This window comes from Bradysia coprophila, chromosome II (assembly GCF_014529535.1).
Source record: "Bradysia coprophila strain Holo2 chromosome II, BU_Bcop_v1, whole genome shotgun sequence".
In the NCBI taxonomy this organism is placed as follows: domain Eukaryota; kingdom Metazoa; phylum Arthropoda; class Insecta; order Diptera; family Sciaridae; genus Bradysia; species Bradysia coprophila.
In genome coordinates this window covers 9,208,352-9,234,490 of record NC_050735.1, presented here as the reverse complement: position 1 = coordinate 9,234,490, position 26,139 = coordinate 9,208,352, and the positions used below count along the sequence as shown (strand labels likewise).

Genomic DNA, 26,139 nt, shown 5'->3' with positions numbered 1-26,139 from the left:
AATCAAATCTAGTACTTCAATGCCGATGTTAAAACCGAAGGAAACCTAAATTTTAACATGTTTAAAATAGTGCAGAGTTTTCCCATGTCCTGTCTGCGTACTTTAAAAGTTTTATTTAAAATAAAATATGAGAGGAAATACATGAAACTATAGTTGGTAACAAATGCTAATGTTACCTGAAAAAAAAAATGATTTCTAGGGGATTAGTTCGCCATGGTTCTTTTTTGTCCCATTCCAGATGTAGCGAAAAAATGTCGCAAAACAGAATACATCAAATTAACCAACTGGGTGAATACTAACAATACCGTTGTTAGAGAGAACATAGATACACGGAATCGCGAAATTAATTAATTTTCGGTTCACTCAATGGTGGAATAGATTTTTCACATTTTGTTCATTCATTCCATCAAACATTGTTAGTATATCCAAATTTGTTGTATAACATTCGTGGAAAGGTTATATACCGCGCCAATGGCAAGGGTATAATATTACGTGTAAAAACAAAAATTCGGAAGCAGTTACGTAACGCATTTTCACCAGCAAGATATCTTAATTAGAGAATAATTGCTTACCAATCACCATTGTAGCTAATTAATGTGAAATATCCTTAAGTTCCTTTTATTTTCAACGTAATCTCGTCGGCAATCCCACTCTAATATTATAATGTCACGAAATAAGAGCACCTACACACACTACATCTGATAATTGTATACGTGATGGCTAACAACACTATCCAAATAAATCTTAATCTCGAATAAACGTTGCAAATAAACATTATTTTCCACGTTGTCTCATACTTTATTACTTCAATTAAAATGGCAAAATAGAAATTCGCTAAGCACCTCGCCAACACCACACAAATTCTTAAAATTAATGACGCCTACCGGCTATAATATGAGTGCTTCGGAGTGTCTGTGCAAAAAGGTGAGGTTTGAAATACTTCTCGTTTGCACGACCCCCATATATGTAGCGTTCATGCGACGGATACATTTCTCTGCAAAACCATTTTGTAGGCAAAATGAAAACAACCGAAAGAAATCCAAAAATGAAAAACATTCGGCAAAACGACATATTCGGTACACACGCTACAAGACCATTAGAATGATACATATACCTAATTTTCCATGGCACTAGATAATTTATAATAGATTTCCGAATATGTTTTTGGGGAGTGCAAAACGAATAACTGGAATTCCATGTATTGTTTCAGGCAGTAATATCATATCAACCACCACTACCACCCCCGAGTCATGGCAGAACTTTGCGATCAGGTGTTACCACAGACAGTTCACAGCACCGAATGTTATTCGCTGAGAATGTGTTCATAAAATTGTGCGAAATTGTGTAAGTTAACTTTAACACCCCAATTTATTTCTCCGGTGCAAAATATATGTTACCTAACATTTGTGAAATATAATAATGGAAGAAACAAAAATGAAATAGAACGCGTAACCGAAAATAATGTTGGTAATTTTAATAAAATTAATAATAAAGAACATAACAAGGAAAAGTCAAATTTCCGAATGATTCATTTTTGGTGAAATGTGAACTTTTTGTTGAACCGAAAAAAAATTTACGAAAAAAAAGTGAAAATGTTATTACACCGAAAAATGTGAGAGATATGGTACACGAAAATAATAATTTTATAATGAAAGAAATGTGAAATGTTAATATTTCATGTGATCTAGAGTAATTTGTAGTGAGATGCTGAACAAAAATTTCATTTTCATAAGAATTTTCATTCTTTTTGCTGGTTTAAATGGTAAGTTAAATATGCTTTAAATGAAGTACATTTTTTTCGGAGTGCTTTTATGATTTATTCGTTTCACTCTCCCCGCATGTTAGTGCTATTTATACTCTGACTGTTCTCATTTTCATTTGATTATTTACATGTCGCCATGTGGCGAATAGTTGTTTAATGTTTACATAGATGTCTTCGGAAAAATCAACAACAGTCTTGAAAGCAGCAAATATTTTTGGAAAAACTTTTTTATATTTACCTACAATTGTTAAAAGTTTCCTATGTGCAGAATGAGCACCAGCTGAATATCACCAGCTGGATCTACTAACACACACTTTTTGTATGATAAACAATCAAAACACATTCTTAACAACGTGTTTACTTCATTCATACGTGTTATGTGCGCGCACAGATGACGTTAACGTAGAAATGCACTGTGTGTAGGTTGTCCTTGAATTGTTTACAATACAAAGTGTTTTTGTTTCTACACCATCTGGTGATATTCAGCTGGTGCTCATTCTGCACATATAGGAAACTTTTAACAATTGTACATTTTTCCATAAATATTTTTTGGCATAATTAATGGAAATTAATGGCAATTAATGGAAATTAATGGCAATTAATGGAAATTAATGGCAATTAATGGAAATTAATGGCAATTAATGGAAATTAATGGCAATTAATGGCAATTAATGGAAATTAATGGAAATATTGGAAAATTGGAGAAAATCCAAGAAAATGTTTTACCAAAAATAGTTTTTGTTTCTCGTTTCCTCGTCGATTTTTCCCTTCGATTAACAAAATGACCTTTACCCGATGAACACTGCAAATAAAAACAGGGTTACAACACAAAGCTTCCGATTCAAGTTTGTCAAAATTAATAGTATTTTTCGCAATTCCGGTCCATAATCATCACCTTTCCATGCATCCATTTAATGTCGTTTTGAAGGTATTTATTTCACAGTGCGTTTTTGATTATTTTTTCGCACTTGGGCTTTTTCACATTTTTTTCGCACGCTACATAGCTCAGTACCTTTAAGAAAGACTAAATTTTATAAATAAAAACTTTGCACAGACCAGGATTTGAACTCCCAACACCAAAATTCTTCCAAACACCAAGCAACGACCATAGCCATTCGGCTACAGAGTCACACAATTATACAGAACGTATTGTTGAAGCGTACATACTAAGCATTGACTACTTGATTTTATTTAGCGCGTCTCTATACATCACATTGCAATGTGTATATAGAACAGGTTGCTTGATCGTTCAAATGAATTTATGTTTGCATGTGAATGTTTGGTAGAAATTTTGGTAATATTTTGCATTGGAAAGGTGATTATGGTCCCAAATTGCGAAAAACGTTGTATCTACCACGGTAGGTATGCCGGTATTTTTTCGCACACGACGTCTTGTCGACATCTTGTCGACATCTAGTGCGAAAAAATACCTTCATACCTACCTTGGTAGATAAATAACTATTACATTACTAGGGATAAAAAGATGAAAAGTAGATTTTTCGTGTGAATTTTGTTGATCCGAGGTGTAACCGAGGTCAACAAATATACGAGAACCAGACTTTTCATTTTTATACCAAGTTATGTTGTGGATTTTACATGCTGAGGGCGTTTTAAGCACTAAATGAAAAAACCCTAAAGCCTTAAGATGTATTAGTAGATTATTCACCTCTGTCCACATGTTTATTTAGACACTTGGGGAGTTATTGCATGAGCCGAAGGCTATTATTTCACCTAGGTAGATAAAATCCATTACATAACTAGGGATAAAGAGATGAAAAGTCTCGTTTTCATGTGTTTATTGACCTCAGCTTAAGGCGTAGCTGTCACACTTTTTTTCTGGCCGCAAGACAACAAAGCGCCGTACTGTCTCGCTAGGACATTTTTTGTGGAGGCGTGTAGGATATATTCATCGCCTTCGGCTCGAAATACAACCTTCCCACACGTCCCAAACAAAAATGTTCCAGCATGTCACATTGTATATTGCAATGAATTTCTGAAGCCATTAAAAATGTTGTGACTTTGCAACTGATGTACTTCACAAAATCTTGAAATAGTACATCAAAAAAAATTTCTCCACTCAAGTCACTATCTAAACATTGGAAAATATATGCAACCAAGAACCACGACCTACTTTATTTGGTTAAATAGCGTGTAATCCAAGCTGTAAACTTTGGGGAGGTCACGTAGATCTCCATGAACACACCACTTCTGATGATTTTAAGTATACAAAAATTCATAGCATCATCATTTCATGTGGTGTGTCATCCGCATATCGGTATCTGCGTGACCTCCCCAAAGCTTACAGCCTTGGTATAATCGATGTACCGCGCAGCAGATACTGGGCCAATTCAACTATTAATTACTATTCGGGAGTCCTGCGATAATGCGATATACGCTGCGCTGGCATTAAACTTGGGTAAAATCCGTCGGATAAAAGTTTTATTATTTTTTTGTTAAATAACCGTCACCGGGTTATTGCCGACACCTTGCTTGAAATAGCAAAGCGACAGTAGACAGATAGAAAACTCATAACGCTCTAGGAATAAAATATTTTGATCGAGAAAAGACGATCAAATTCTATTTTTCCCGCAACAATTTTGCGATCAAATCTTCCGATTTTCAAATAAAATCAGTTTAGCAAATGTATAGTTTTCAGTATCTTCTTCATAATTTTTACAATTTATTTGGAACAAACTTGCAGTTTTTTTCGAAATTACATAATTTGTACAATAAATACAAGTTTTGCAAGACCACAAACCACAAATCCAATTACCTTTAAAGTTTTCGGTTCATCTTTCTTTTTCTCTACGATAAATACGGAAAATAGTTGCTTGTGTAGATGAAATGAAACTTTGAACTTTGGAAATAATCCGGGGAATATTTTTTTGTCCATTTTGCATTGTTATTTTTTGCTTTGTTTCTGTAACAAGACAACTCATTTTCTTTGTCAAAACCAGTAGAAAGAAACCTTTTTCTTTGATATCGCTTGAACTTCAGCATGAACCTGAATGCAATTTATAATTACAGATTTTTCCTATTGGAAGTTTAAACGAAATACTCGGCAGTAAAACATAATTAACATTTCACTTGTTCTTTAAGTTTCTTAGCTGTAATAATGTTTTAACCATAACCTGGAGATGTTTCCCCTAAGATTGTTCGATGAGCTGATGAGCATAAAAAATTTTCTTTGTGATGTACACTAACTTTTAAACTTTTAGAAACTCGTTTAGAATCGCCAAGCATATTACGGTATATTCCAAGGTATATTCATTGAATCTGTTAATATTCTGTCGTTCAAAGTACAATCGTACAAAGTCTATTACTTCATTCGCTTTAACATATATTTTACAATAAAAGCACGAGAGGCATGTGTATCATATGCTTCTGTTGTTGAAACAATTGTTATATGCATTAGGGTGGATCGATTTTTACCGAGGTGTGGCACTCATTTGACGAACGAATTCTACGAAAACAATTGCTTACTCTATAGAAAAAATTCGCAGAAAAGCATCAAGAAAATCAAATAAATATAAAATCCTTGAAAATTAAAAAATCCATCTAGAATCAGTAAAAAATCGTCTGAAAATCCGATGGGAAAATCCTCAGAGGAACGTCTTTTTGAAAATCCTTTGTCCATCTTGATTATCGACACCCAGCCCCATTCGTAGCTTGCAGAAAATATATTAACAACAACTCTACATAGATCTACATCAACTACATAGGAATCTGTTGCATTTTCGACTACTATGCCACTATACGCGAGTGTTACCCTTTTGATCAAGGCACATAGTAAAACGAAAGTGTAGTATCTTGTGCACCAACCTTTGCAATGTTGATTTCTTCAGCAGTGTATAGGTGACAGGAATCGTACCTAGAATTTATTTCTTTCAGTAACTTGAGATGGTTTGCCGAATCAGCATCACCCTTATAAGTTCACACAACCAGAAAATTCGTTCAAATATCGGTACTCACAGTAGTCGGATTTCAAAAAGAAACGATGAAACTAGATCGGGAATATATTTTTGGGGAAACATTTACACATTTTTCAAAATTTTCGCGCTTTTCCTCGAAATTTTCCTAATTTTTCCGAAAATTTTTTGGAAAAATTTGGGTACAAGTCAAAAAATTGTGGAAAAATTGGAAGAATATTTTCCCTAAAGTAGTTCCTGAATTAGATTCGACATGAATAATAGGGTGGATCGATTTTACCAACTTGAAAATCCAAATCCAGCGCAGGGCCTATATTTCTGAAATAGGACCTGGGTTGGATGGCAATTTTCAAGTTGGTAAAATCCACCCATCCTATTCTTCATGGCTTCATATACATAATTAAAAGAACACTAAACGAGTTTATTTTATTATCGTTGTGGTTGTCAACCAACAGATGATTGGTGGTTTCTAAAAGGTATAAACAGAGGAATAGTCCAAAATATTTATTTAATGATGCAACCTTAGTGAAACATTTTCTTTTCCGAAAACAGTTGCTACGACAAAATGTGTGCATGTGAACGAGAAACCATTAATTACTACACCGAACAACTATTTATGTATGTAATCTAACAAACATGGACATAACAATAAATTTACGTTCCTTCTGCATTTGAATTCCATAAAAAACAGCTTTAATTGTTCATGTAAAAACGCCATTTAAAAATAGTTTCCCTGCCATAATTTATTCCTGGCAAAGTTTAATAACTTAACAGAATTGTATAGAAAACTTTCAGCGCCTCACCAATTCTGCACCGAACAAAAAACACCAAACACCAAATTTATTATGACCGATAATACTTTCAGATATTCAAATTTATCAACATTCTTTTTGTGTTAGTTTCTGTCCGGCTAAAAGTTTTAGTGGTCGCAAAAAGAAGGTGTTTTATGCTTCCAGTCGACCGATAAAATTGAAATTTTATGTAAATTAATTACACAGTCATTTAAAATAGCTTGGCCCTATGCAAATACACACCAGTTTTTTTCATTATAAAAATAAAACGAGAGATGAGGAGTGGAAAGGGAGGTAAAAACCATTTTCCAATGCAAACATGTAAACATTAAAAAACCGAGTCGTAAATTGCAAACTTTCTCGCTTCATTCGGTTTTTTTTTATTTCGCCTGTAAGGTTTCCTCTTTTTTCGACTTTTGTTTGCACGTACACATAAATTATTTGGCAAAGAGTTTAAATTTGAATAAAAATGGCAAGTTTTTAGATCTTTGCTAGGAAGTGCTTTTTATTCGCTTTGAAGATTATTGAATTTTTCATACTTTTTTCGTTGGCGTTTCGATGGCTTCAAAAGTGAAAAATGGAATGGGATCGATGGAAAGCATAGAGAAAACTCTTTATCTCGTAATATCGGTTGTACCTGTGTCTAATTTATAATTCATGACGGTGCAAATAAATTCAATCCGTTTCGAAACAGCGCATTCACTAGTTTTACATAATTTCGAGGAAGAAATTATTCGCGCTGCTGCCAAAGTTCTTTTTTGTATTATTATCTCATTCAATTATCTTTTGGAATGGAAATTTTCCATGCTATCTGGTTTGCGAATTAATCATTCTCATTATTTATTATTAAGACTTTTTTTAAAGATTCCTTGCATTATTGTTCGTAGAATGGACATAAGGCTGAATGTTGAATTTCCGGATCGGAAATCGTAAAATATTCATCTCGTTAAAAGTTCTTTTTGTGTGCATTGTATAACTCATTAAATCAAAGAGTATAATGATTACTTCATCAAATTAAGTATTTTACAAACTTCATGATACGAAAACAGACGAAATCACGCGCCGAAAGTTATCGGAAACCATAGTTTTTTAGTTCTCTCTGAGCAGACCTTGTAAACAGGTCTAGGGATATAGATGATGTTTTACTCGCATGCGACCTGTTTTGAATTGATGTATACGAAGGCGGAGCTAACTCTCTCACTTTCTTTTGCTCTTTTTGTTTTTCTGTTTTTTGTATCGTAAAGCGTATAAAATTGTGTTTATCATATGGAGAGAACACACTCAATCACAGTATGTGTGTGAATTCGTGAATTCCCACGAGAATTAATTTTTGCATAAATATTTATGTTGCGTCTCGACTTCGTCTCAACGAAACATGCATACTTATGCAAAATAATTCTCTCGGCATACGAATTCACACCTATACTGTAATTTCGTGGTTTCTCTCCTTATGATGAAAATAACTATTCCGCTAGTGTAACAATTCAATAGAGCAGCAGCAGAATTATGATCGATGATTCGCATTATATACACAAAATACACCGTCTGATTCAACTGGCTCATTGGATTGCGGCTGACATAGTATCTATGAGCGACATCTCTTGTTCTCGCGTTGTACTAAGTGTTGTATGTCTTGTCTTGTACATCGTCCCTCTTATCCTGGGATAAGACTCAGTTGAAAATACTTGAGTTTAAAATAAATAAAAAGTTGCTAAAATGAAATTTAATTGTTTCTATTATTTCTATTGTTTCTACACTTCAATATTTTCATTCATCCAGCTAGGAGACCCCATTGACGGTGTGTGTTTTATTTTAAAGTTCCTGATTTTTTGCCTGCCGCCACAAAAGTAGAATTGGTGTAACACGTTGAGGAAGTAAAATAAGGGACTGGATAGATTTCGGTTCCAAGATATCAAAGCATATCATTATCACATATTTTCTCTCTGCCTTCTGTAGTCAGTAGACGGTCTTCAGAAGTCAAAATTCCTACTTAATTGTACTAGGTTTACTGCCGTTGAAAGTAAGGGATCATTCATAAATGACGTCCTATTTTTTCAGTGCTGCAAGCAGATAGCAATCATAAAAAACTCGATTACAATACATTTTTTGAAGTCAAATGCAACAACATAACATACATAACCTCAATTATACACCCTAAATGGGAAGGAGGTCAATCATTTGACCTGAAAAAATGCATTTTAATCTAGTTATTGATGATTTTAATCTGCTTGGAGCACTGAAAAAATAGGACGTCATTTTTGAATTATCCTTAAGCGCTGTTTTGAGTGCGGAAAAGCATGTGTTTCCATAGATTCTCATCTTTCTTGTTGTAATTTCCTGTTTTTTTCGTTTGATAAATAAATAACTAGTTATTCTGCAACCGAAAATTGATGTACGACACATGTCTATGTCGATACAGTTAACATTCTAAACATATTTGGAAATTAAATTCGTATGAGTCATTTCCACACATGAAAGGAAATATTCGCAATGCAATCCCTGTGATGAAACAAATTCCAGAAGTGATTTTGTATAAAACATTGAGCAATACCTTCAACAAATGAAGTAACAGATTTAATAATAATTGGAGTGTGTTTGGTGGCTGCAAAGATGACTGAAGGCATGTTTGACGTTACTCAAATACGATGAATTTATGGGCATCATCACTAGGCTGCATTTAGGCGAGATATCAATTGGGACATAACTTTCCTCAGAGAGGAGTTGCAAGTAGTGTTAGGGCGGTGGTCCGGACTGCACTTGTTATTAACTTGGGTGATAACTTATCCCACTTGGAGAAACCTTTGCAGATTGTTCAAATTTATGTAATCTGCACAGGTTTCTCCAAGTGGGTTAAGTTATGACTCATAAACCAATTTTTCCTTTAACAGTAACACTTGCGTGCTTAATTGGTTTTATTTTTTCAACAAAAAAAATGGTTCAGAGAAGTCATCGAAAAATGAATATTTGTCCGCCTAAATGTTGGCTACAAATTTGCGAATGGTCCATCGCTTAAGGAAAACTCAGGACTCCAGAAAACGACTTTCTGCAACACATTTCACAATATACTATTCTACGACTGTAAAGCAACCCTTCTCTTCAAGAGATAATACTGTTAGTTGAAAATTCCCAAAATACCAATCCTACAAACACATTTCACGCCACACGCCTTCAGTAAGATGAATCTGTTATTCGATACACCCATTTTTATAATCTACTTGAAAATACCTCGAAATAACATTTTATTCCACTCGATGATAATCTGTGCTGTGTATGTACAGACCCTCACCAAAAAAAGCGACCATTCACTTTGTTTACATAATCCCAATGAATCATTTGCGTCCACAATATTCAAAAATGGATTTCAATAGTCATGTTACAACAAATCCTTTCGGATAAAACCACTTTGTGTATGTATCCCATTATAATCGTACAAGTCTATTATCGATTTCCGGACTTTCATTCAAAATAATTTCGGAAAAGAAAATCAGAAAATCTTTTTATTTTTTTTTTAATAAAAAGGGTTTCAACATCTTCCTACGGATAGGTATACACACACGTTGTAGCATTTTATATGTGTATGTGCCAAGTATAAATTGGTTCGTGTGTACATCTTAAATTGGATTATATATCAAAGACCGAAAAAGGAACGTTCGTTATAATAAATGGTATAGATAGATATTCATTCCGAGAAAGGGTACACACACAAACAGCGATTACAAATGTATATATAGTCAGACATTGCACAGCTGTTGACCAGCCAGATAGACGGACCGAATGGTGCCTAAATCCAAAATTGAGCCTATTTTCGGTGTTAGCGATTTCGAGGATATTTTCAAAGTTAATTCATGTTATTGAATATAAAGGGTATCTCATTCAGTGGTCGACGATTTGTTCAACGGAAATTATATTTCAAGAGGTCATTAAGAGTGTATGGGCGAAGATTAAAGATTCGTTTGATTAACGGAAAATCCGTTAGATGTATGTTTGAGAACAATATACTATGCTTTGGTCGTTTCAAAAGAATTTTGATAAATGATTCATCCGAGGTAAATGGTAAGTGGCTTGAAGTAATTAAATGTTTTTTGTGTAAGGATTTTCACGTTAATTTATTTCACAGTCGGTTGGATTAAGCTGTACCGTTTGTAAATAGTTTTACTGTCTTTAGATGTTCCTTGCCCGAGGAAATCCGTCCACTTTATCTTCCAATTATTTTCCGATAAACAGCTCTGATTTTGCTAAAGGGTTTTCAAGTGTAATTACAACTGAAAGCTGATTTTGACTGGATATCAGTGTGGGGGTATGGTATTTACATTGAAGGAAAATGAAATTGCTGTACATTCTGCTTACAATGAGCTTTATACCAAGCTTTATGTTTGAATTGAACGACAAAATCAGAAATTTTTTCAAGATAACGCCATTATAATGCTAGTATAATAGACGAGTGTTCTGAAAAGCATTTCAATGGTTAAACAAAACTGAAAACACTAGAGACCGGACGCAATCAAAAGATGTCATGGAATTTATCAAAAGAAATTTATTTCGACTTCATTTTCTCGTTCGTGTGATTAATTTTTTGTAAACAATTTTTTTTTTACGATTTATTCGGTCACCTTGGATAAGAGACTGCAAATTTGCACAAATTGACTGGGAGAATAAATGGTTGTTCCAACATTTAAAAAAAATGGACTTTTCGAATGGAATCTGGTAAAATCAATGAAAAACTTCGTTCCACATTTTACATGTTCAAGAACATTTTCCTATAATTTGTTATAATTGCAGAAGAATTATGGCCAAGAAACAAATTGTTGTTCAGCCAATAAATTTAGTTACCTACAAAATTTACATTTAAATAGATTTTTAAAATGTGAAAGTCGTTTAATTTCAGATTTATTTTTCCAGTTTACCGATTTTTTCCCTCGATTCTTTTTTTTCTTTTTTTTTGAACATTAAAAAAATGTTTTTTCACATCCTTGTATACCATGTCCGAGCATTCGGAAAACAAAAAGTAGGGTACACGTTTATTAATTTCTACCGAAACCAAAAATTGTTCATTCCATAAATCAGCTATTATCTCTCGAGTGTGGTGTATATGGATAGGGGTTTTTCTCGATTATATTTTTTTCCTCCTTGTGAAAATACAGCCTTTGCACATTTTTGTATGCATGAGAAAATGTATCTGGCTTTCCATTTTTTTGTATATTTTGTTTAAAATTTCATCTGTTTTTTTTTTCTCTGATGGGTTTGGTTACCTACACAAAGTTGAAAGGATATTAAATGAATAAAATATGAATTCATGAATGGGAAAACGAAAGAAAATATTGAAAAAAAAAACAAAATTCTTTACATTTGTTTGTTGGATATTCTTTTATTATTATGCGGCTCTCTGGATGTTTTTCTATTAGTTTGGAAAATGTCTAGCTGTCGGTACACCACTAACAACATATTTTATGTTCGATGATAAACTAACAATTCGTCGTCTGTTTATGGTAAATTATTTTGTCTGCTGCTTGTCACCAAGTTACAAGCTAACCACACAAAAAAAAAACAGAATTAATTTGGTACAAACATAAAAACAATGAAAGTTTCTTAAAAAACAAATCAAAACAAAAGAAATACGAGTAGAGAACGTAGAAGACGCTGCGATGTTAGCCCCGTACGAACCAACTATTGCGTCCGTAACTTAAGTAGGGCGCCGATTCTCGAAAAATTCGTGACTTGACAGTTCTTACGGGATTTTATATATGTCAAGTTACGAATATTTGGAGTTACGAATATACGAGAATCGTCGCCCAGGGCGCGTTGTTTTGTTTCACGTATAATATGTAACTCTATAAGAAACAAAAAATCAAAAATATTTGGGCGTCGTATTGGATCAAAGATTAACATTTAATCAACAATTGAATGAAAGGACAGAACAAGCAGAAAACAGATTGAAAATTCTAAAACGGCTTGCAGGAACAAAATGGGGTCCTCGAAAGACACGCTAACAACAACTTATAAGTCTTACATACTCCCCGTTTTAACGTTTGGACACGAATTATTAATTTGTGCAAACAAATCAACAAAGAAAAAACTGGATTTAGTCCAAAACAAGGCCTTAAAAATCATATCTGGTGGAACAAAATTTACTCCGATCGAAGCCATGCAATTATTTACAAACATTAAGCCCATTAAATTTCTCTGCGAAGGAGGAGCATTGAAGATGTCCCGAATAATCTATGGAATCATTTACATGAAACAGAAAACCGATTATCATCAAAAGTGAGTTTTGTTCGAAGAGTCAAACTAATCTACCAAGATCATGAAATAGAATTTCCGATGAAATTTCGACGATTTACTTCAAAGACGAAGAAAAAGCAGTTCAAAGAAAAAATACGGTTAAGCTAAACATCTAATCGAAATAAAATGCAAATTAGACCTGAAGAGTGAATTCGCGAAAACTTCGAACAGTCGGCATTGAAGCCGACGGCGATCCAGTCGAGCTATGGCTCAAATGATTCGTCGTTCAATTCTGAGAATATCGTAGAACAACTTTTTTCCCGAAAAAATGTTGTTGGGCTGTCATGGCCCTTTTCTCCGAAGTGGTCGCGACAACCGTTTTTTGTCAATTACTCCAACATACAAAAAGTGAATAATGTCAAATTGTGCACGTTTTTAAAGGTCAATGAGCTGAATATTATTGACCAACAAACGCCGATGTTCGGCCCACCCAGCCGCCGCAACAAGTGAAAAACCTCGAGAAAACAGAAATTTTTAAAGGGCTCTGGGCGGCTGGGAAAGTTAGTGGCAGGAAGCTCTAACCCGGAGTTTTGTAGCTTACTTCAAGCTCTATCCATTGACAAAATGGGCAAAATGCAAAAAAAACTCTTGAGGCCGGTACACAGTTCGTGAAAAATATCTGAAAAATGTGCGACTGAAAATTTCCGTTTTATGTGTCACCAGTTGCAGTTTTTGCATCTATAAGCATAGCCAAACACGTTGCCCTTACCGTCTGCTTCGCATACAGAGTGTTACAAGCGGCATATCAAACCTAATAGCGACCCAGTGCTTCGTATGGGGCTAAAAACCAAACCGAAAAAACAACAACATATTTAGATAAAACAGACCAGCGCTTACACATAACAATGTATGTGTTGCGAACGGGCACTTATTGGTGCTAAATGCAACTTCTTGTCGGCTGGATTTTAAATTTGTGAGTGTCGTTGAGTTAAAGGAAACGTCACGTCTTGATTTCAACTCTTTAATCAAACACTTCAAATTTCTGTAACAAATTTTCATAAATCGTTAAACTATGTTAACAAAGCTTTTCATTAATTGTCTTACGTTTAGCATTCCTTTGCCGATAAATAACAATTCAGATCAATGCGCGTGCGTGTGTGTGTATGAGCGATGTAACTATAACTAAACATAACCTCAATTAATTCCTGATCAATTTCAATAATTTTTACAAATTCCTTACAGTTCACGATTCGACAGCTTACAACACAGGCTGTTGATTCGTGTAATTATAATGTTCCGCGAACGTTTCGCCTGTAAATCAATCAAACTGCAAATGAAAACCTGCACACTTGGTGCTTCACGAAAAAATCAATTTTTACCTCCTTGGCAAACTCCGCTAGCAACAATCGTTATCTCACAACACAACACACTACGTACTTCGATTAAAAGAAATAATTGATCGATTTGAACGGATCGATTTTACGATTAAATTAAATTTACTTCGAGCTTTGAATCACTTGGCCGTTTTCTAATGAAATCAAAAGAACAAATGTTTTTCCGGTACCACGACTGTCACTAATTTACAGCAGAATCAGGCAATCCTGTTGCTGAATGAAATGGATGTAGATCAGTGTTGCCGGTCATGTGTTGCTGCCCAACATTCCCCTCTCCGTGAATCGACACCATTGAGTCCTGATTGACATCTTCCATGGGCGGTTTCACATCCAAAACGGCTAGCTTCCCAACAGATCGTCGTCGAATTCCTTTAGCTGTTCGCACCATAACTTGCCGCACAATTCCTCTTTTGTCAGGCATAAGTTTCTCGACGATTCCCTTTGGCCATGTATTACGCTCGTTCCGTTCGTCGACTACTATCACGACGTCACCGACTTTGATCGGCTCCATTTGCTTGAACCATTTTGTTCTTTTGGTGAGTGTTGGCATGTACTCCAAGACGAATCGCCGCCAAAAATTATTCGCAAGAATTTGTACGGCTTTGTAGGTGTTTCTTGCTAAGTCTTTGTCGGGGAACTCTCCCAACGGTTTTCTTCCATTCGAAGATCCAAGCAAGATATGGTTCGGGGTTAATGCTTCTTCATCAGCCGATTCCAATGCCACGTAAGTCAGCGGTCTTGAATTGACGATATTCTCAGCCGACACGATTAGATTTTTTAACATTTCGTCGTTAGGACATCTGGTTAGCATTGTTTGTTTAAGGCATGATTTGACTGTGCGAATGAGACGTTCCCATACTCCACCCATGTGTGGAGTAGCCGGTGGATTGAATCTGAATTCCATCTCAGAACTAGTGAATCTTTCTGCCAAGTCCCTTTGGTTTATTTTACTGAATTCGTCACGTAGCTCCTTTTCCGAACCGTGAAACGACGTACCATTGTCGCAGAAGACTCTCTTCGGCTGGCCTTTCCTCGAAATGAAGTTGTCGATGGCCATAACGCAGGAATTCGTTTCAAGTGAATGAGTGATCTCCATCCAAATGGCTCGTGTCGTTAAGCAAGTGAACAATAGAACCCATCTTTTTTCCATGATCACTGGACGGTTTCGCGTTTTTCTTCCGTTTCTAACTCTTATCGGGCCAAAAAAGTCTATTCCGACGAAAGTAAATGGTAAAGTATACGCCGCTAATCGCCCAGGAGGAAGCTCGGCCATCTCGGGAATCTTCGGTTCTGCCGATAAATTTTTGCATTTTTGGCATGATGTTCTAATGCTTTTCAGGACCACACGAAGAGCCGGTATAATGAATTTCTGTTGGATTTCATTGAGGACAGTAGAATGGTTGATGTGCTTGTAACGTCGATGATAATAATCCACAATGAGACGAGTAATCCGATGACGTCTTGGAAGGATGATTGGACGTTTCGTGTCGTGCGATAAAACGGTGGCTGCATCGCTTCTTCCACGCATTCGAATAACACCGTCTTCGTCGATGTATGGTGAATAAGTGCGTAGAATACTAGACTTTTCGAAGTCTTTTTGCTCTTTTAGCGGTCTATTTTGATTGTGCTTCATTACCACTATCTCGTCTAGAAAACAATCTGACTGTGCACGACGATACAAGTGATTTTCGGCATCGAGGATTTCCTGTTGTACCAGCGGCCCGAATTGACGTTCTTGTTGTGAATGGCGAACATTGAAAATGAATCTGAGAGCATATGCTTGAGCTCTAACAAGCCGATTCCATTGAGAGAACCTTTCAATGTCGATGATTTGCGGTCGAATGATTTCACGACAAGCCATTGAAAAGCTTGGTCTCACTTCGTTTTCGGTAAAATATTCGATATCGCCTTGGTCTTTGAACCAATCTTCTTCTTTGTCGTACAGGAACTCTGGAGCCTTGTACCAACGAGATGACGAATCCAATCTTGCGATCTCTTTTGATTTAGTTGCCTCATCAGCGACATTATGTTCGGACGGAATCCATCGCCATTCGTTTTGATCTGATGACTCCAGAATTTCACATATTCGAAATGCCACGAACTGCTTGTACTTTCTAGCTTCGGAGTTAACCCACCCCATTACGTTTTGAGAGTCGGTCCAGAAAACTTGCTTATCGAACTTCAACGTTTGACTGGACTTGATACTGCTTGCCAAGCGAGTTCCTAGCACCGCACCTTGTAGCTCCAATCGAGGTGTTGAAGTTGGTTTATTTGGTGCCACCTTGGTTTTAGCACCGACTAAACAACAATCGATACCATCGTCGTCTTCGATTCGAAGATATATTGCTGTGGCATAGGCTTCTTCGCTTGCATCAACGAAGATGTGTAGCTGGATTGAATTTGGCGCATTTGGAGATAACTTTGGCGAGTATAGTCTGGGAATTTGGATATTTTCAACGCTCGGTAATGTTTTGATCCATGCCAACCATTTATTGAAAATCGACGGAGTTACTTCTTCGTCCCAATCCACGTTGCTTCGCCATATGTGTTGTATTAGGATTTTGATGTGAATCAAATAATTAGCCAACAATCCAAGCGGATCGAACACGGACATCAAGGTGCGTAAAACTTCTCGTTTGGTTGGGCACTGTTTTCCAAACAGAATATTCTCGTTGATTCTTGTGAATTTCAATGAGAACGTAAAGCAATCGGTTTCCATGTTCCAAAACATGCCAAGAACGCGTTCGGTACCAAGTTCGACGCTGATGTTCATATTTCTGTTCTCCGATTCGGTATTCTCTCCGATTCTTCGTAGAAGTTCCTTCGAATTAGAGATGAAATTGCGAATTTCGAAGCCACCTTCTTGATGAATGAATTTGACCTCTTTTATTCGTTTTTCGGCAGCATCAACAGTGTGTTCGCTGTCGAGCATGTCATCCACGTAGTGATTGTTGATGATAGTGTTGACTGCTTCCGGGAATTCTTTGATAAATTCGAGTGCGTTTTTGTTCTTTATGAATTGGGCTTGACTTGGTGAACATGTTAAGCCGAACGATACAACCAGCATTACATATACGTCAGGTTTCCTTGATGAATCACCATCTCTCCATAAGAATCGTTGAGCATTCTGATCAGCTTTAATTACTTTGATCTGGTGATACATTTCCTTTATATCACCAATCATGGCTATAAGTCGTTCCCGAAATCTGCGAAGTATATCGGGCAACGGTATGAGTTGATCTGGTCCAGTTAGTAGCACGGAGTTCAGAGAAATTTTCATCACTTTGGCTGCGCCATCCCAAACAATTCGAACTTTCTCCGGTTTCTTAGGGTTGAATGCTGGGAATGTTGGTAAGTACCAAGTTGGTGAATCGCTTTTCGTTTCAAGTTCTTCTGGTGTCAATTTCCTGATGTATCCTTTGTCCACAAACTGCCGGAACTGATTTCGTAGATTGTCCGCGAGTTGTGGATTTTTCGACATTTTAGACTCTAGACATTGCAGTCTTTTTAACGCCATTGGGTAACTGTCGGGAAGTTCAATTCGATCATATTTCCACAGCAGTCCGGTTTCATATCGACCATCTTTTTTCGATGTGGTTGCTTCCATGATCTGCTTCGCTCTTTGTATTTCGTTCGATTCCAGCACAGCGTTCGGGATTTTCACATCCAAGTTTTCGTTTAAGAAATATTCTTTTACCAACTGATGCAATTTGATGTCATGAGACTGGCATTCACACATGTTCATGCTATACTTGCGTTCCAGTTGGTTGTTTTGGTCGTAGCTCGGGCCTTGAACTACCCAACCTAATCGAGTTTTGCACGCCAATGGTTCCTTTACATTTCCTTCGATCGTTTTTAGCGAAACAGTTAAACGGGAATACTGTAGGCCAATTAACATCCTCGGTTTTACCGACTCGTATGTAGTTATTGGAAGGCCACGAAGATGTTTATACTGATCAAGCCACTGTTGTGAAATCGACTGTGTCGGCAAATGTAGTTCCTTAACTGTTCGCACATTATCCAATTCATACTGTTCGGATCCATTAAAACGTCCAGAGATTCGCACCGAAACTGTTTTTGATTCCACTGAATGGGTGTACCCGAATGCCCAATCTACACAAATTGGAGCTGACGTGCCCTTTAAATTCAATTCATTGGATAGACTAGCTTCCATTGTAGTCATATTTGATCCATCGTCCAGATATGCGAACGTATGAATAAATGTTTGTTTGCCGAACACGGTAATTGGAACTATACGAAATATATCGATACGGTCGTTCGGTCTGGATACGGTGTTGTTTGTGTGACTTGCATTTGTGCTGAATTTATCTGGTGAGGTTTTTTCACCATTTCCTTGATTACTATTGACGTTTGGTGTCTCAGACGGTTTCTCCGGATTGTGCAGCAATGTATGGTGTTTAGCTTTACATCCCTCGACCTTGCATACCAAATTAGACCGACATCGAAAGAAGTGATGACCACCCAGGCATCGAGTACACAATTTGTTCTCTTTGATTACGAGCGATTTATCGCTACGATTCATCTCCTTGAATTTGTTGCAAGTGGAGAGCTTCGAGCAGGAACTATTGTTACAAGCAGGACACGTTTTGAACTTTGTGGCTGACTGGTAATTCGATTTCTCTGATGTGTTCTCGACTTGTGTGTTGACGTATGTATTTGGCTTCGTTGAACTTGGATTTGGTTTAGCTGAACTTTGCTGATCTTTTTGTTGTTCTTTTTTCTTCGAACTGGTTTTGATGCTTCTTCGTACTACAAGACTAGCCGCTTCGGCGATCTGGCTCAGCCAGTCTCCAAGAACCCCAAGGTCAGTATAACCTACAGCTTGCTTGTGATAAGCCCACCTCAATTGCATTTGTGCTGGAAGCTTGTCAGTGATTGCATTGATCAAAGTTGGATTTCGTAAATGTTCCATAACGCCAGTATTGCGAATCGAATGACTTAGGTTCTTCACTTTGATCGCAAATTTCAGGATTGATGCCAAATCATCATCTTTCGGTGCCTGTTCCTTATGAATATCGGTAATCATTTTGTCGATAATTATTTCAGGCCGACCAAACAATGAGAACAGTGTACGAATAATCTCAGGTACCGCATCAGCGTGTACTAACAGGCTGCGAACAGCTTCCTCAGCATCTCCTTTTAAAGCTTTCTGTAAACGACCGAGGTTTTCACTATTGTTGTAACCACATACAGTAGTGGAATTTTGATAGGCACTGAAGAACTTAGTCCAATCCTCTGCATCACCATAAAATGTCGGTAAGTCTCTCGGTACGACTTGACGAGAAGCGATTTGTTCTGCAGTTAATTGTCTGATGCCACCGGGATTTTGAATCATTTGTGAATTTGGCGCTGCAGCTGCTGTGTAGTAGTGTGGAGCGTAAGGGAGATTCATCGCACCAGGGTAAGTAAATCTTTGGTTGGATTGATAGCCAGCTGGTGAATTATTCATAGAAGCAGCCTGAGCAGTTCCAGGTTGTTGTGTTGTACTCGCTGACGTAACCAAATGTTGATTATAGTAGACTGGCTGGTACACCGGATGAGTTACATGCGGATTCGATGTATATGGCTGATAGACAACTGGTAGTGGTTGATTTGACAACGGATGTATGTATCCCGTGCCAGTTTGAAAATTGCTGGACATTATGGGCTGGTGGGTCAACGTATTCGATGTATTCATTTGCTTTGTAGCTGCATTTGAAACATTCGATGCCACATCTGTGGTGTTAATGACCGTTTGGTTTTGGTTGTTAGTTGGCGCTGACATTACGCCTGTTGAATGAGAGTTCGACGCAAACGACTGTTGTTGATTGGTCAACTGAACACTATTCGATGCTACTGGTTGAGCTTGACTAATAAAATTTGCTGTACAAGTCGGTGGCTGATTCATAACCACTGTTTGATTTTGCACTGGACTGTTCGGAGGTTGATTGGCACTTGAAGGCACGGACTGGTTCTTACTCGAATTTGGTTGAGTGTTGACTTGAAACGTTGACTTGGGCGGATCGTTCTGCGTTACTTTCGGTATCGTAACGGTGTTCTGCTGTGTAGATTGAACGTTGATGTTCGGATGTGTTCTTTGAGTGTTCAAATTTGTGGGACTGTTGCCACTAGTGCCGATTGCCGAATCGCTTCCAATATCCTCGATGGTTGGTACTGGATCGTCCATAGGATTAGCAATTTGATCTTTCGTTTCCTTAACGATATTCGTACTGTTCATGTCAGGTAAATTTTTTGACTGCCCAATCGCAGGATAAGGATCATCCCGGTTTTCGTTAGCATTAATGCCCATAAACGGAACGTTTTGTCTCCAGCGCTGGATGTTTTCGTTCTGATCTTCACCTAACAAGTCGTCGAACCCATCGTAACTTAAGGAATCGTCCGAATCCTGTTCCAAAATGGAATACTTCTTGTCCAGAAACTGCTTGTTCTTCAGTTCACGCCGTTTCCGATCTTCTGCACGTCTTTCCATCTCCTCTCGTTCCAACTCTTGATCCAATTTTCGCTCTTCTTCTAGGCGTTGCAGCGCTAGATCTTTTCTGCGAGCTGATGATGTAGACGACTTCGATCTATAAGAACGGGCACGATTTGGATCGACGTTGATTTTTGGAGGCGTTAGAGGAGTTTCGATGTTTTGTATTTGCTCGTTAGCCACTGTCTGACTCGGTTGTGGCAAGGTAGGATTAACTACGTCCGTTGCTGGAATTTGTGCATATGTCACGTTCGGAGGATTTGCAGTTGATTCTGTGTTGCTTGGGGCAGCAACTTCAGTTTCACTAGTCAAGGCGATGAGTGGCTCTTGCTTATTTTGTTGGCACTTCCCACAAAACCACTCATGATTGGCAATATCACTGGTTACGTTGACACAAGCAAAGTGTGACCATAAGGTACACGAGTCACAGCAAACTTTGTCGCCTTTATCGGTGATATTGCACACGTCACACTGATACATTGACTCATCAGCTGCGACGGATGTTGTGTTTGCTGTCTGACTTGTTGTTGGTGGACTTCTTGATGTTTTGCCAGAGCGACCAGCAAAAGGAGGAATCGTAAATGTAGATCTGGTTGCTTTTGGTATTGCTCCTTTACGCTTATCCATTGCGACCAAATGACTTCGAAAAGTTGATTATCCAAGTGTCAATCCAAGTTGATCCAAAATAAACAAATTTGAAGAATGTTGCGAACGGGCACTTATTGGTGCTAAATGCAACTTCTTGTCGGCTGGATTTTAAATTTGTGAGTGTCGTTGAGTTAAAGGAAACGTCACGTCTTGATTTCAACTCTTTAATCAAACACTTCAAATTTCTGTAACAAATTTTCATAAATCGTTAAACTATGTTAACAAAGCTTTTCATTAATTGTCTTACGTTTAGCATTCCTTTGCCGATAAATAACAATTCAGATCAATGCGCGTGCGTGTGTGTGTATGAGCGATGTAACTATAACTAAACATAACCTCAATTAATTCCTGATCAATTTCAATAATTTTTACAAATTCCTTACAGTTCACGATTCGACAGCTTACAACACAGGCTGTTGATTCGTGTAATTATAATGTTCCGCGAACGTTTCGCCTGTAAATCAATCAAACTGCAAATGAAAACCTGCACACTTGGTGCTTCACGAAAAAATCAATTTTTACCTCCTTGGCAAACTCCGCTAGCAACAATCGTTATCTCACAACACAACACACTACGTACTTCGATTAAAAGAAATAATTGATCGATTTGAACGGATCGATTTTACGATTAAATTAAATTTACTTCGAGCTTTGAATCACTTGGCCGTTTTCTAATGAAATCAAAAGAACAAATGTTTTTCCGGTACCACGACTGTCACTAATTTACAGCAGAATCAGGCAATCCTGTTGCTGAATGAAATGGATGTAGATCAGTGTTGCCGGTCATGTGTTGCTGCCCAACAGTATGAAAATACATCTGACTTTATAGTGAAAATACTCTGTACACCACCAAATAAACACTGAACCAACACACATTTTTGGCACCATAATACATCTACCACACAATATTATATAGAAATTCAATTCGATTTTGGCAAATAGATTTATTTTATTGTGTTTTCCAATTTCAATTCATAATTCATTCCATCCATATATTCAATATTATATCCTCCACAGAGAATATATTATACAATTTTCGATATGCGATCCAGATTTCCTTTTTTTGTTAAAATTATATATCGAAAATGTTTACATTTTGTTATAGTTTCTGGTTTATATTTCTTTTCGTGTTTGAATTGTGACAATGTGTTGGACCGTGTAGACTCATTGTCGAAAATTATAAATGTAATATAATTCCACCAAAGTTTTTTTTTACTCATTTTTTTAATTGGGAGAGAGGTGTAACTTACCAATTCAAAGTGGAAATGAACAAAGTTTCAAACATATCGTATTATATACGTGCCGTTAATGAACACAACGGAAATAACGATCCGATTTTCTAAAACTTTCTCACTGAATAATACATTTTCCGATATATTTTTGGTGGTATATCAAATATACCTTGACGATTCAATATCATTGATAAAAATCAAACTAACGAGACTGAGTGTTCTCAACTATCACTTCGAATCAATTTTTTATCATCAACACATCATTCCTAATTGTAAAATTTTAAAAGAAAATCACAGATTACAGTCAGATGTAGTGAATTTCAGCGTGAATTTGCTTCAGCTGTTCTTCAGCAACTAATTTATAGTTACTGGGTAAATAGTGTCACTCTCAAGCTTTATGTAACCGATGTAAAGAAAGTTTGACGTAAAATATCTCCGGAAAAGAGCCAAACATTAAATTCCTTTGAACTGGTCTTTTTTTAAAATGCTAACTTAACACTTTCACACTGTCGGCTTTATTGTCCATTTACTTAACAAAACACTCTTCGCAAGTTCAACTTTTATCTTTTTTAAATGTGGGATTTAACCACTTGTAATGATGAGCAACTGTAAAAATTATTAACGATTCCCGCAACTCCCCGTAATCCTTTATGACAGTTGAAAACGAAGTTAGGCAAAAATTTTTGAGAAAGAGCAATACTTTGTAATCAAAAATGACTTAAAAAAATGATCTACGTCTTACCATTACACTTATACGTAAATTAGAAGAGTGTGGCATCGAAACGGGACATCATAAAATTTGGTGGACACTATTTACATGGGCATTTTCAATAAATCCAGAAAAATTCAAGATAATCACGGAAAATTTAAGAATTTAGAGAAAATTTCGGGAAATTGAGAAGGCCTACCAATGGTTTTCTCGAATTTTCTTAAAATCAAGAATACCTTTCTACAAAAATCGGCAGTGTTTGGTCGTTGTAGCATTTTTCGCAGTAGTGCTTCTCAATGAATATAACCATAGCACTGACAGTGCGTTGATATAAACTACCAGCCTAATGTCACCGTGAACATAACGATTTTAAAAACAAATTCAAACGCACTCATTATCATGTTATTTTGACATAAATAATGAGCGCGTTCGAGAAAAATTGACCGCCTTGGAAGAATCGGTCATACCTGGTATGTACATTCATTGGCCGATGATGTGTTTTTATTTTAATTAAACTCAACGTGCATACTCGTCAAAATTTTATATTTATGTTCAGTCTCGTGTAAAAATCATTTGTTCAGACTGCAAGCTAGAGTTATTTCTTGATCACACACTTCACCTGCTCTCGTGTTCCTCTTGGCTTTCCTTCCTTTCTATTCAAACTTAAGAACTTATTTCCAATAAGATTAAAAACCATATAAATTGAAGAAGAAAAAATAATAAAAACTCCTCTTTCGACAAACCAACCGATTACAGAAATGTAAGCACCTGAAAGTTATTTTTAAGTTTGTAACGACCAACATAATACATAAGCTTACGACGACACGAGCTAATAACGAACAAAAAATTATCGAAAAATATAAACGAATAAGACTGACAACAAAGTGTCATCGACCGAAGGTATATATGAATAAAGAAAAAAAAGTTGCAAACTTTTCCAAAGTGTAATCCCATATTTACCCTAATATATTTCCCTTGGCAAGCTTACGAACAAGTTCTTCTGATTTATGCTAGCATGAATGGACCAATTTTTGTATTAAAAAAATTGACGTTTTCTCTCTTCAGTTATGTGAAAGAAATATTATTATTTTTGTATATACTCATTCTCGTTATATCTTGTTTCCATTGAAAAGCGTCAACATTGAAAGTGTCGGCGAATTAATTTATTTTACGTAATCGTATACTACTCGATAATAAATCAAAAAAGTATTTTTTGATGGCGCTGGCGCCTTTCTTTTTTAAAGCTATAATAAGCCCATAGAAATAGAATATTTCACATACAAAACAGTCAAAACGTTTGATAAAATTACAATGCCATTAAACATTGTATCGCGGCAATCATTTCTATACATCAGTCGGATACCTATTTATAGAAAATTCTATGCCATCATCATCCATAATGTAGAATTTTCATAAAATCCTGATAACATTATTGAACACGACATGGTTGTATGTATATTATACATACATTCTTCTACCGAATTGTATGCCTATTTACGCTATAAACATAATCATGCCGCATATTATACAGATATGTACACCTTTGCTTGTTGAAAATATGGTTAAACAAAATACGCCGATCAATGACGTTGACAGGGTAAATTTTATGTTGGGAAATGTATCTTCAATAAGTGTATATATATAAAAACTGAACGTTTATAGTAGTCACAATTCCTATATATACCCAAATGAGCATTTTGTTTTTCCGCTGTCTTTTTTTCCCCGTATTTATGTGGAAAGCTTGGCATGTTATTTTTCTTGTCTAATATGACGACTACACATGGAATAAAATAACGTGGAACCGATTGGATTATTGTGAAAACGCATTTCCACTGGGATGACGTTTATACAATGTCTGTCGGGGGGAAGGCGTGCAGTTGAAATGAGATAATTTGTGTTAATCAATCACTTTTCGGGTTGAACGCATCATCTAACTGCAATTCAATTGAGTTTTCAGTTCATTTACCACATAAGCCTATTTGTACAAGTTGGAGATCATTTTTATTAGATAGTGCTGCGCTTGTTCACAATATTATGGGAATTTCTTTCATTTTTTTATGCTCGATATACACTCGTTTATCCGGCATTCCGGCATATATCGAGTATAATTGAATATATTGCATACAAATCGCATTTTGGTCAACCAAACTGTGTTTGTGCGATCCCATTACTCTAGTAAAGTAATTAGTTTTTCGAACAGAAGAACTATATCTGCCGTGCGATATGACGTTGAAATCATGATGTGATAAAACAGGAAAAAAAACTTTATTTTTCAAAGTCTTATTGCTCGACAGATATTGGTCCGAATGGAAAACTAATTACTTTACTGGATTCCCGACATCAATCGCTACACACTGGTAGTTTGTTTGACCAAAACTCGTGTCAAACTAAAATTAAACTATTTTTAGGTGACGGATAAAAAAGTCATTATAGTCAATATGCTGGATAGGTTTGTTCCAGGTAAACACGAATTTTCACTGGCCGTACGAACACGATTTCATCCATAGAGATCCGTCTTCATGTAAACATTGATGAGGTTATGTTTCTATGGATGAAATTTGACAGTTATTTGACAGTTGGAACGAACCTAGAAACGAGCGAATATCGAGTATAAAGAAATGACAGGAATTCCCCTATTGTATCAAATTGTGTCGCGTTCCTGATAAATTATATATTCGAGATAGTGTTGCAGTAGGTCGTTATAACGTTACAATATTGCAGTTTTTACTGAAATTAGATTATTGAATGAAACAATTTTTTTTTGGGACGCAATTTGATACAAAGTATTTTCCTATACATAGCAACAATGAAAACATTTTGTAGGAAATTGGGGAAATTAGTTTGCCATACATACATTGTCGTAAAAACTGGCATACTTCAATGTCGATATTATAACATACTTCAACCAATCATGTTGAGGCATGTGACAGACGTTTTATGTATTTTTTGTGTATGCTTCTGCTGA

General features: G+C 36.3%; 2 protein-coding genes across 9 annotated transcripts in view; one reads left to right on the top strand and one right to left on the bottom strand.

Annotated features, from left to right (window-relative positions):
• The window catches only part of LOC119071164 (lachesin-like), an 88,517-nt gene that overhangs the window by 13,189 nt on the left and 49,189 nt on the right, over window positions 1-26,139 (top strand). For both annotated transcript variants that reach the window (XM_037175934.1, XM_037175925.1), the window contains exon 2: window positions 1,211-1,762. In XM_037175934.1, coding sequence (XP_037031829.1) covers window positions 1,705-1,762 — 58 coding nt within the window. In that variant the 5' untranslated portion in view covers window positions 1,211-1,704. The remainder of the gene's footprint in view (window positions 1-1,210; window positions 1,763-26,139) is intronic.
• LOC119070947 lies at window positions 13,626-22,029 on the bottom strand. Of its 7 annotated transcripts, XM_037175531.1 has the most exons (4): window positions 21,756-22,029; window positions 21,617-21,687; window positions 21,481-21,558; window positions 13,626-21,418 (listed from the first exon to the last, which is right to left on the bottom strand). In XM_037175531.1, the coding sequence occupies exon 4, from the start codon at window positions 21,210-21,212 to the stop codon at window positions 14,277-14,279; it is 6,936 nt and encodes a 2,311-aa protein (XP_037031426.1). In that variant the 5' UTR covers window positions 21,213-21,418; window positions 21,481-21,558; window positions 21,617-21,687; window positions 21,756-22,029; the 3' UTR covers window positions 13,626-14,276. The 7 variants fall into 7 exon arrangements, 2 of the variants coding, with proteins under 2 accessions (XP_037031426.1, XP_037031414.1); XR_005086577.1 differs by having other exon boundaries at window positions 13,626-13,743; window positions 13,806-13,883; window positions 13,942-22,029; XR_005086579.1 differs by having other exon boundaries at window positions 13,626-13,883; window positions 13,942-14,012; window positions 14,081-22,029.